General features: G+C 45.3%; 1 protein-coding gene and 2 pseudogenes across 1 annotated transcript; 2 read left to right on the top strand and 1 right to left on the bottom strand.

The window, feature by feature from the left end:
- The first annotated feature begins 2,865 nt into the window (after positions 1–2,865).
- On the top strand, positions 2,866–4,056 carry LOC147966951 (serine/threonine-protein phosphatase 7 long form homolog; annotated as a pseudogene).
- A 338-nt stretch (positions 4,057–4,394) lies between these two features.
- Positions 4,395–5,602, top strand: LOC147966950 (uncharacterized). Its single transcript, XM_087527424.1, has 3 exons — positions 4,395–4,511; positions 4,586–5,131; positions 5,216–5,602. Exons 1-3 carry the CDS (start codon positions 4,395–4,397, stop codon positions 5,600–5,602), a joined length of 1,050 nt encoding a protein of 349 aa, XP_087383550.1.
- Positions 5,603–6,941: 1,339 nt separating this feature from the next.
- On the bottom strand, positions 6,942–7,610 carry LOC147966949 (uncharacterized; annotated as a pseudogene).
- Between the last annotated feature and the right edge of the window lie 4,462 nt (positions 7,611–12,072).

The following is a 12,072-nucleotide window of genomic DNA, read 5'->3' as shown; positions in this document are numbered from 1 at the left end:
CGGAGTGACAAATACTAATCTCGAAATACGCCAACCCAACAAGTACCTTCGGAGACACATGTAGAGCACCTTTATAATAACCCAGTTATGTTGTGATGTTTGGTAGCACACAAAGTGTTCCTCCGATAAACGGGAGTTGCATAATCTCATAGTCATAGGATCATGTATAAGTCATGAAGAAAGCAATAGCAGAATACTAAACGATCGTGTGCTAAGCTAACGGAATGGGTCAAGTCAATCACATCATTCTCCTAATGACGTGATCCCGTTAATCAAATGACAACTCATGTCAATGGCTAGGAAACATAACCATCTTTGATCAACGAGCTAGTCAAGTAGAGGCATACTAATGACACTATGTTTGTCTATGTATTCACACATGTATCATGTTTCCGGTTAATACAATTCTAGCATGAATAATAAACATTTATCATGATGTAAGGTAATAAATAATAACTTTATTATTGCCTCTAGGGCATATTTCCTTCATAATGTTCTAAACGTCTGCACTTTTCCCTTTCATCATGTCAACCTATTGAATTTGAAGCATGACCTACTGTGTGAGGTTCCTGTTCAAGAATTCGTCCGGTTAACCAGTTAACTTGCCGATTAATCCCTATTCGTAGGGTTACCGAGTAGCCGATAAACCGTCCGATTAATTGATTAAATGACCGATTAACTTGCCGATTATTCTATTAATCAATGGTCAGGTTGTATGTAACCGCACCCGGCAGGGGTGCGGGGTGCGGAAAGCCATACTTCCCATCTAGTAAAATAAAATTAGTGCGCAGATTGCCGGTGAGGGGCGCTGGTCTCTACTCCTAATCTCTACTCCTAATGAAGCAGTTTGTAGCGTGGCACTCTGGTTTATTTTCGTCTGGTTTCATTTCCTTCGACCTCCCACCACCCCCGTACCACTGGTTTTTATCTCTTTACAGATCATTGCAATCTTGTGCTCCTAATGAAGCAGTTGGTAGCCTGGTACTTCGGTTTATTTGTGTCCGGTTTTATCTCCTTCCACCTCCCACCACCCCCGTACCACTGGTTTACAGATCATTGCAAAAGGGGTAAAAAATCACATACTTCTAGGATTGCACTTACCATATGTTGTTGCTTCCCTGCACTTGTACATCCCCTTTGCCTAGAAAAAAATCCACGCACAAAATCTCTGTAATCTCTGCTATATGGTATGTCCTGTGAGACACCTACCAAAACACATGTCCGTTCCATAACAAAAGATCACATACCAAAAAACTAGGAAACACGCATGCGCAGGCCATCCAAATCAATTCAGATCAATCATGAAGGAAGTATGTCTAGCTTCACGCGAGACGGGCAGAAGTCTGGCTGAAGGTTCGCGCGAGTTGGCCCGCCCCAGGCGCGCTCGTATTTTGATTTTTTTTTCATGTTTTTTGTTTTTGTTTTTTTTCTTTTTTAACTTTCGTTTATGCTTTCACATATTCAAAATTAGTATATTACAAAATAGATCTACATAAAATATTTGAAAATTTTCGACCAATCATTTAAAAGTATTGCATGTGTATACAGAAAATGTTTATCGCGTATACAAAAAAATAAATTTGTGTGAAACAGTTTGATCATTTATTGAAAAAAAATGTTAATCAAGTATTTGAATTTTTTTAAACAAGTGTTTGTAAAATGCTAATCAAGAATTTAAAAAATGTTAAATGTGCATAGAAAAAATTCAAAAACAAGGATTGGTTCAAGTCATTCAAGAGGATGTGCATGCATAAAACTGAAGCCAGAATGAATGCGATCTGGGCAGGTATCAATGGTGAGATCGACCGCGCGGCCTTGCCGCAGAGAGAAGACCGGAGGGGTCGTAGGACGCCCATAAATTTGAGCCAGTGGATCGGCGAGAATTGCCCTCATTTGGACAAGTGGGCGCAGGCTCACGACACCGGGGCTCGGTATGGAATAATGACCAGCAACATGTCAGAGGTGTACAATGGTGTTCTTAAAGGGGTGCGAGCACTGCCTATCACAACCCTAATTGAAGAAACTTGGAACCGGACCCTGTCATACTTTGCAGACAGGGTCACCGTCGCCAAAGCACAAGTTGAATTGAACAAGCCATGGTCCGAGAAGATGCAAAGACATCTGGACGAGAAAGCAAAGAAGTCCCAAAGTCATGGCTGCAGCAAAGTGGACGCACTTAGGAATAAGTGGGAGGTCAATGTGCGAGCCAAGTACGTTAAGGGTCACCACAGAGGATCAAAAAAGCAAGATGTCACCTTTGGCTCAACCTCCTGTGAGTGCACTTGTAACAAGCCCAAGCTTGAGGGCTACCCTTGCAGTCATGTGCTCCGGGCGGCTGCTGATCAAAAAATCAGCGTCGAGCCATACATATCGCCGTACTTCAACATGTACAATCTGTACAACACTTGGAACGGTGAGTTCTGGGCTTGGGGCATTGATATGAACTACAAAATGTTGTGGCCAGACGGGCCGAAATGGGTTCCGAACGCCGGCTTGATGAGAACCGCAAAGGGACGACGTCAGTCTAGGCGTCATCGCAATGACATGGACCATAGCCAGATGGGAGAACCAAGGCGATGCCGTGTTTGCAGGTGTCCTGGACATTCACGCAGAGACTGCCCGTATCGAGCCAACAACAACGCATGATGTTGATATATATGTACTCGCCATGTCTATTTATATTTCTACTTGTTATGTGTACTTATATTAAATTTAAATTGAATCTCTTTGTATTATTGTACTCCTGATGTTAACTTCAGATAATTAATGTAAATCGTATCTCTTTGTATTTTTTAAGTTAATTTTGATTTGCATTTGTATTTCTGTCTTCCTCATAATTTATATTTGTATGTTTGTGTGCAGGTTATGGGTGAAGTGCCGGTACTTTTGCAGGGGCCCCATGACGCCGGCCACCGTTGCCACCTATTTTTGGAACCAAATACTAAGCATGATTATCGGCCTTTCAGACTTCGAACCATAAAGAAAACATGGCCAATACACAATTCTTTCCTTGCTCACCTTGACGCTTATGGACTACAAGGTTTTGCTAGGCTCACATCATGCGACGACCAAGTACGTTCGGACCCATCCCTTTTGACATCCCTCGTTGACCGGTGGAGACCTGAAACCCACACCTTTCACTTTCGTTTTGGGGAGCTTGCACCTACACTGAAAGATGTTTCGATGATCACTGCTCTACCAATTAGAGGTGAGCCGGTAGTCTCTCCACGAGTGTCTCCATCTTGGGCATTAGATATAGCAGCCCGTCTTGGGATGGAAATGCCAGAATCACAACGTTCTGGTAACCCTCGGGGCATCCCACTTGTCTGGCTTCGTGATAACTTTCTTAATTTATCTAGCTTCGCCAATGAGGAGACGAGAAAAAGACATATGTTTGTGTATTTGTTGTGGCTCCTCGGGAATCTATTTCCAAATTCACATGGGGACGTTGTTGTCCCTGGTCTCATCTACATTGCAGAGAATATGGTAGATGAACCTTTACCCGAGCAGCCAAAATACAGCTTCGGTTCTGCCATGCTATCTCATACATACAGAGGCTTGTGTGATGCCACGCAAAAAACCTCTTTCGCACAAAAAGCTCCATTACTTTGTGTCGCCTATGAGTTTCTACAGTTGTGGTCCTGGGAATACCTCCCTGTAGGATGACCTCGTATAGTACAACCCGTATACCCATACGACTTTAGCGAGGGTGCCAACACAACTATGGCCACCAGGTGGACAAAGGCACGGAAACGTTGGTCTCCAGATATTGCGAAAAATTGTTACCCTATGTACCACCAGCAGTTTGAGATACTTGATGAGGCAGAAGTCACATGGAACCCGTGGACTCAGGACCAGCTACAAATGGTCTTTGATGCTCGACACTTCACACCAGCCATGTTGACCGATAGTGCATTCTGGCTGACTCGCTGCAACTTATTGTTCCTGTGGTGTGTTGAGCCTTACAACCCAGAGCGTGTAATGAGACAATTCGGTCTCTATCAAGAAATTCCACCACCTTTTCCCAGACGTATCGACGAGGAAACACATAAGTAAGATGTGACATCCCTAAATAGTTAGTGTCATTTTTAATTTACTAAACTCACTTTGTTACATAATTTGCAGGCTAACCAATATGGGCAGGGGTTGGAGTTTATACGATTGGAGGGAAGAGAATATTGAATGGGTACACAAGTAGGAAAATGAAGCGCTAGCAGATATAGTGCATCAACTTAGGTATATTTTATTTACATTATTTTATGTACATTATTTTATTACGATGATCATACGATGCGTGAAGATGCTTTTCTTTCATCACAACGGTTTATGTAATTATTTAATTTTGCAGACCATATGATGGAAGTACAGATCAAGCGTACAAGCCGTGGCACTGCATGAACACACGTGCTAGCCTGGCCAGTCAGCCAGCTACTATACAAACACATCTCACACAAGAGGAGCAGGCGCGGAGACATGTTGAGCTGGATGCAGCTTACTATCATGACCAGATGGTAATCACTTGTAACTTTTTTAGGTCCATCATTTCATAATCATTTGAACTAAATAACATCCAAATATTGTTCAGCTTCAAAATTGCAATGAAGTAGGGCAGATGGCTACGGATAGCATGCCGGCCCAGGGCCCATCTCTCAAGACATTCCAGAAACTTTTTCAACAATACGTGGCAAAGAAGTTCAGATGCGGTAGAGGCGACGACGTTGTCACTGGAGCATACAACATGCCGGTAGCGAGGTCAGCCAGACCGAGTGCGGCGCCGTCGTCCAGACCGAGCGAGGCGCGTACGAGCCATGGGCAGTGCGGGGAGGGTCCAAGTACTAGAACGACATTGCCACGACATGACTCATCTCTGCCACTGCATCGCTCTTCTTCGATGCAGCTTCGTTGGGGGCAGACATCTCAGGACCATGGCACGGGCTTGGATTCGATGCCCGAGCAGTTTCTTTCCCCTAACCCATATGCGTACACAGGATATGATGCATACACCCAAGGTGAGGGATCTCAGCCGTATCTCTCCACACGAGGGATCCCCATGCCCGAGGAGACTCGTGTACCAGATTTAAACCAGCACCACGTACAATGGCCAGACAGTATAGGAGAGGGATCTGATCAGGTAGTCATGTTTACATTTCAATGCATTTACAATGATATCATATATTATCCTCTAACAGTTTGTTTACAATGTTTCTATGTGCAGGACATACCTGATGTTAATTGGGGCGATGAGAACACCCAACGTGGCATCAACACAGGCCTCCGGGGAGCATCACATGATCATGGCGTCAACACAGGCCTCCGGGGAGCATCACATGATCATGGCGACACGGTTACATCATTAGTTACAGAGTTCTTCGGAGGGGATGTTATTGGACCATCTTTTATCCCCGCGGAGTCACAACCATACGCCTACAATTACGCTTCAGGTTCGCAACAAGGATTCGCGACTCCACCACCTACGCAGGACTCGCAGACACATGAAGCCGAATTGGAGTACGGTCGCGGTCTTCGTGTAACTCGGCCACCTAATCGCTTGTCGCCTTCCGGTCGTAAGGAAAGGCCAGGTGGTCGTCGTAAAGTAGGGTGATTCATCTATCCACGTGCACGACCCATTGTATCTACATATGTCTGTATCAGACTTTTCGATTTGAACATCTATGTATGCTGAAATAAAAATGCACCAGTCAGGAACAATTTTTCCCGCCTATATCTCCCGCCATACTATCTCGCTCCACTCTTTTGCTTATGTTAGGCCGAAATGATTTTTTTTAATTTTGGCTGATGAATATTGTGCAACCATTGCCCATCTTAGACATTGAAAATATATATTTTCAGGCAACGCTTTCCCCTCAATATTTTCCCGCCAACGCTTTCCCTCCATATGTTCCCGCCACCCGTTTCCTGCCAACCCCTTCCCGCCATATCTTCCTGCCACCCGTTTCCCACCAACCCCTTCCCGCCAACCCTTTCCCGCCATACCGCAGTCGTTCTTTCCCGCCATTTTCTCCTCTCTACCTATAAAACCCCCTTCAGACGGAGGTGGATAAGCATTCGAGTGTAGTGTAGGCGAGATGTCCCATTATCCTTCCGATCGTAGTTTTCACCCTGGGATGAGCAGCACTCTTCTGAGGCTAGCTACCGATTTCAGGATGGACAATAGGATAGTTCCATGGGATGAACTCACCGGTAGTGACACCATAATGAATGAGTTGGCTCACCAATTACGTAGGTCTGGGTGGCCTGAAAGGACCTATGAGGAGGTACGCAAAGAACTTCTTAGGTTGAATGCAAGGTGGAAGAAGGTAGTGGAGCCGAAGAGTGAAACTTTTAGAAGGACTGCAGAAAAGCATCCATTTTTATGGACTGAGGAGAGCGAGGATGAAGATGATATCTTCATGCCGCCACTTCCGGGTTCTGCATCGTCAAAGGGCAAGAGTTCTGCATCGTCCAAGGGCAAGAGTACTGCATCCTCAAAGGGCAAGAGTTCTTCATCGTCCAAGGGTAAGAGTTCTGCATCCTCGAAGGGCAAGATTTCTGCATCGACGGAGGATGACGATGATGCCTTCATGTAGTTTTTAAGTTGTATTCCAGTTGTACCGTTTAATTCAGATGTACTTGCATTATCAGTTTGTACTCTCTTATTGTAAGGCATTTTGTTCTATCTTAATTTCATTTTGTAGTTGTTGCACGATGTTCGATAATTAGTGGAGGGAAAGAAAATGCCACTACTTTATTCTAAAACTATATTTTTTCCATCACGACAAGGTACAACTGAAAATAAGATACAACACGACAAGGTACAACTGAAAATAAGATACATCGTAGAATTTAAATAAAGCTACATTTAACTACTGAAATAAAGCTACATTAAACTGCAGAAATAAAGATACAAATGATTGCGAAATTTAAAATACTACCACAGGAATCTACTGAGTCCAACGTGGATATTTTCCTTTTCCATCGCCAGCTTCTTCTGCTGCCTTGGCCTGACGAGCCCTTTCTTTCTTTCTCTACCTCTCCGCCTCACGAGCCTCCTTTCGCTGTCGTTCCTGCTCCTCCATGCGACGAGCCTCTTCCCTATTTTTCTTTCCTAAATCCTGAAAAAACCGGTGTTGCTCCGCATAGTATTCTTTTAACTCTCTCTCTTGCTCTGCTTTCTCCTCAGCTTCCGCCTTCTCGCGTTGCTCTTCCGCATAGAAACTATTCCACGCACGGCGACTTCTTTCACGAATCTCAGTCACTGCCCAAGCCGGCATCTCCGTGTCAATCCAACGATAGTACATGCACAGAGGCGGAGGAGACTACAACAAGAAACCAGAATGTTATTAAAGAATCTATCAAAATACCAACAATATCTATTTGTGATGGTTAAAGCATACCGGAGGCTTGTCGTACTCTGAAATAGCTATGGGTGGATCTTCCTCATAATTGGCGCACATGAAAAACTTCATGCCCAACCAATCTGAAAAATCCGTAACCTCCTTCACCTTGCAAAGATCGCCACACCAACGCCGCAGGACTGCCACCCCAGGAGGCAAACTTGCATTCTTCATTTTCCTCGGCCTAATGCTTTGATCCGAGCAAGGCAAACTCATACTGACTGAAAAAATGTGTTACACACTTTGCGCAGTGCCGATTTCGAGGATGGCTAGACGAGAGCCTCGGTGTCTCCTTTTATATGCTCAGATGATAAATGACGGCGAGAAAATTAAGCGGGGAAATTTAGGATCCCTGTAGTGTCAGCACAACAGCTTCCCGCAGCATCGGATTCCCAGTGCCATCGCATCCACTGAGGCAAAAGAAGCAAAGGCAGGACTGATTCCTGGGCGAAAGAACCAAAAGCGTCCATATTCCCGCGCGTCGGAGTCACCGCCGTCAGTGTCGCTGTCGCGCCTCGAAATCAGCGCCGTTTGCGCACTGTCGCGCGTGCAGCAGCACAAGACATGCCGCCTCGGCTGGTGGCGGCGTGGCCCACCTGCTGGGCCCGCGCGCAGCAGGCCGTGTCGGCCGGGGAGCGACAGCGGCAGCGGCGGCCGCCTCACCCAGTGGCGGTCGGGCCCACCTGGCGCGGCCCGTTCCGTCGCGACACGCTGCACTATGCAGAAGCCGTTGTGCCCCGCGTGGCCGCCTTCTGCGGTGGCGGCGGGTCCCGCCGCCTCATGGCGTGGCGACAGGTGACACGTGTCGCCTGCCGCGCCTGCCGCCACTTGTGAGGGGGTCTCTTTTGTCAATTTCGTCCGCAGGGGGTCTCTTTTGACAATTCCAGTGGGCAGAAGGTCTCTTTCGACAAAAAAACCAATCATTCCTTAAACACGCATGGGCAGGCCATTAATCAATCACCCCCGCATCCGTATGCATCTCTACTATTAAAGCTCAGAGAAAAAACCAGCACTGCGCCTTTTGTTTCCCGATGTACGTTCACGGTCTCCTCTGTCTCCCTCTTGGCCAGCTAGGGTTTCCCACACCCGATTTACTCTCTTCGCCACTGCCGAGACTCCCTTCCCTCGCTCCTGAGATGCACCAATGTTTCCCTCCATGTCCACCCATCGATGACGGCCTCAAGGAGGATCTGGATTGGCGCCGCCGCCGGTGAGGCGCGACTCCTCAACCTACTCCGAGTGATGGGGTTCAAACAACTCCGAGCATGTAGTAGGCGCAAATCCCTTCATCTTGCTTCTCGGCTTGGTTGCCGATCTACTCACAACACGGCAACATGTGCTATTACCTGAGAGGAAGAGACTACGTAGACGGTAAGGGACGACATGTGGCACGGAAAAAACCGGTAGGCAATATATTGTCATGTGAAAAAATCACGGGCAATAGTGCTTGTTGATCTGATGTCATTTATATGACTGATCAAAGACAAGCTTATATATTTTCACTATTAGAAAAAGGGCTATAGATGGAATTGACACTAGTGACGCATCAGAAATGTGGTGCGCCATTACTATATATTAATGGCGCACCATGTGTTGGTGCGCCATTAGTGTGCAAATACTAATGGCGCACCACTTTCCACGGTGCGCCATTAGTAACAAAAATTTAATTTTTTCAAAACTACTAATGGCGCACCGTGGGAGTGGTGTGCCATTACTAGTTGAACTAGTAATGGCGCACCACTCCCACGGTGCGCCATTAGTAGTTTTTTTTTACTAATGGCGCACCGTGGGAGTGGTGCGCCATTACTAGTTCAACTAGTAATGGCGCACCATGCCACGGTGCGCCATTAGTAACTTGGCCCAAACATTCGCCCGAATGCACACCCCCCTGACCGCCTTTTCAGTTTCAAAAAAAATAAAAGAAAATGATAGAAATGTCAAAAAAATAAAAGAAAATAAGATTCCCATGTGATATGTGGTCTAGTTGTTAGTAAAATTTACAAACATGAATTTTTGACTTTTTTGCAAAATCTCTCGAGAATTTGTAAAAATGGGCATAACTTTTGCGTACGAACTCGGATGAAAAAGTTTTTTATATGAAAAATCATCTACTCGAAAAGTTACATCCGAATTTAACAGGGGGAACCCTGTTAAACATTTTCAAAATTCTCAAAAACCTAACAGAAAAAAAGATACGGGGCTTTTAAGATCTGAAGAGGCAAAAAAATTCAAAAAAAATCAAACTTACTAATGGCGCACCTGCCCATTGTGCGCCATTAGTATCTTCCCGCCTTCAAAATTCAAAATAAGTCAACAAAATAAAAAAAAAGTTACTAATGGTGCACCTGCCCATGGTGCGCCATTAGTATCTTCCCGCCTTCAAAATTCAAAATTAGTCAAAAAATAAAAAAAATGTTACTAATGGCGCACCTGCCCATGGTGCGCCATTAGTATCTTCCCGCCTTCAAAATTCAAAATAAATAAATAAAAATAAAAAAAGTTAGTAATGGTGCACCTGCCTACGGTGCGCCATTACTATGTCGTATATATGGCTGGGCGCACCTCCTCCACTCCACCTCTCCTCCACTCCATCTCCTCCTCTCCTCTCCTCCACTCCATCTCCTCCTCTCATCCACTCCATCTTCCCTTCTCTCCTCCACCATACTACCCTCCTCCTCTCCGGCGACCTCCTCCTCCTCCTCCTCTCCGGCGACCTCCTTCTCCTCTCCGACAACCTTCTCCTCCTCCTCCTCTCCGGCGACCTCCTCCTCTCCGGGAACCTCCTCCTCCCTCCTCTCCTCCCCTCCCCTCACGGTTTCTCCTCCCTCCTCTCCGGTGAGCTCCTCCTCCCTCCTCTCCTCCCATTCCCTCATGGTTTCTCCTTCCTCCTCTCCGATGCTTCGGTGAACTCCTCTCCGGCGACCTCCTCCTCCTGTCCGGCGATGTAGGCGAGCGCCTCTCCGGTGACCTCCTCCTCCTCCTCTCCGGCAAAAGAACGTACAAGATCCAAAAACAGGAACAAAATTTGAAATAATATCGTGCCAAAAAACGAGCAAAAAAAACTAGCAAAAAATGGGCAAAAAAATCACGATCCAGATCCAAATTCAAAATTCAAAAATAGCAATGGCGCACGATGGGAGTTAGACGGTGCGCCACTACTATTTTCCCGCCTTCAAAATTCAAAAATACTAATGGCGCACCGTGGCCTATACTAATGGCGCACCAGTGGCCTATACTAATGGCGCACCGTGGCCTATACTAATGGCGCACCAGTGGTGCGCCATTAGTAAAAATTACTAGTGGCGTGCTAGTAATGGCGCACCAGTGATGCGCCATTAGTAGGCAAAACTGGTGCGCCATTAGTAGGCCTTTTCCTAGTAGTGTGTTTCCCTCTCCTATCTTTAATTGGCATCCATCTTAGCACCTTTTTTTTAATTTTTAACAAAGCATTCTTCTAATTGTGTAGGTGATGATGGAGCAAATACCGGGTTGTAACCTTATGTATGCATCTTGTTGTGTGTGTTATTGAATTTCCATTGAAGAACAACTTGAATTTGAGATCATTATCTTACAATAGTTAATTTTGTATTGTCATCATAATTTATGCTTAAACATTGACATGTATAGATAAAATTCTACGAATAATGGTTTCCGTTTTCCAATACAATATGGATAGATAAACTTCCAGGGCTACAAAGATTTCTGATTCTATATTGCAAGTTTATTATCATACTTTTCTATTTTCGCAGTTATCTCTATCTCACATGACTGCTTGCTTTCATACGGTAACTAGACAATGACGGCACGTGTTACCGTGCCCGTCCTTTATGTAAATATAGGCGAAGTTATGATGAACTTTTTCTGTAACAATAATAATAGCTGTACTGGTTCTTGGGAGGATAATATAGATGAAATTTTCTTCATTTATGATATAGAATATTGATGTCTTAGGAAGGATAGTATAGATGAACTTTTCTCAGCAGGACAACATAGGACAAATACAATTGTAAAGTTTAGTTACCAAACCCTGAGATCGTAATTGTGTTCTAAACTTCTAATACCATAGGAGTTTCAGTTGCATCGCCACAATATTAATTGTAATGTTAGAACAGAATTCACCTGGAAGGGGGAGGCACTTCACCGGCACCGCCGCCCAAGCGTGGTTAGGATGAGGAGGCGCTGAGAGGGAGACAGAGAGAGAAGTCGAAAGGAAGGGAGGAGGGCGTCGAGCGAAGGGAGCCCGGTGGCTGGCTCATTCCTTGTTTCCTCGTTAGTTTTAAAAATGGGCCTCCCGAGAGAAGGAGGGCCCAATTAACCACGTGAATGCAATTTTGCTACGGGAGCAGCTGCCCCAGGCCGTTAGCGAGCCTTATTAGCGAACGGAGTTAGATTAGACGGGATTCACATCTAATCTGACGGTCAGAATGGCCTGAGAGGGCTGGAAAAGTGCTCGGTTATAATGTCTTTAAATATACTTCTCTCACAAGGAAATTACAGAGGTAACATGATTTTTTATCTCTACTCCTAATGGAGTAGTTGGTCGCATGGTACTCCGGTTTTATTTCCTTCCACCTCCCATCACCCCCGTACCACTGGTTTTTATCTCTTTACAGATCATTGCAAAAGGGGTAAAAAATCACGTACTTCTAGGATTGCACTTACCATATGTTGTTGCTTC

The sequence above is a fragment of the Triticum urartu genome, chromosome 6A (genome assembly GCF_056163025.1).
Source record: "Triticum urartu cultivar PI428250 chromosome 6A, HENAU_Tu73, whole genome shotgun sequence".
Classification (NCBI taxonomy): Eukaryota; Viridiplantae; Streptophyta; class Magnoliopsida; order Poales; family Poaceae; genus Triticum; species Triticum urartu.
The sequence above is the reverse complement of the archived record's forward strand: the minus strand, read 5'-3'. Positions and strand labels throughout refer to the sequence as shown.

Bases quoted from the DNA above. Each gene is read 5' to 3' on its own strand.
- LOC147966950 (XM_087527424.1), top strand. From the start codon at position 4,395: ATGAACACACGTGCTAGCCTGGCCAGTCAGCCAGCTACTATACAAACA. The intron at 4,512-4,585 runs GTAATCACTTGT...AATATTGTTCAG, and splicing joins CTTACTATCATGACCAGATG to CTTCAAAATTGCAATGAAGT. The intron at 5,132-5,215 runs GTAGTCATGTTT...TTCTATGTGCAG, and splicing joins TAGGAGAGGGATCTGATCAG to GACATACCTGATGTTAATTG.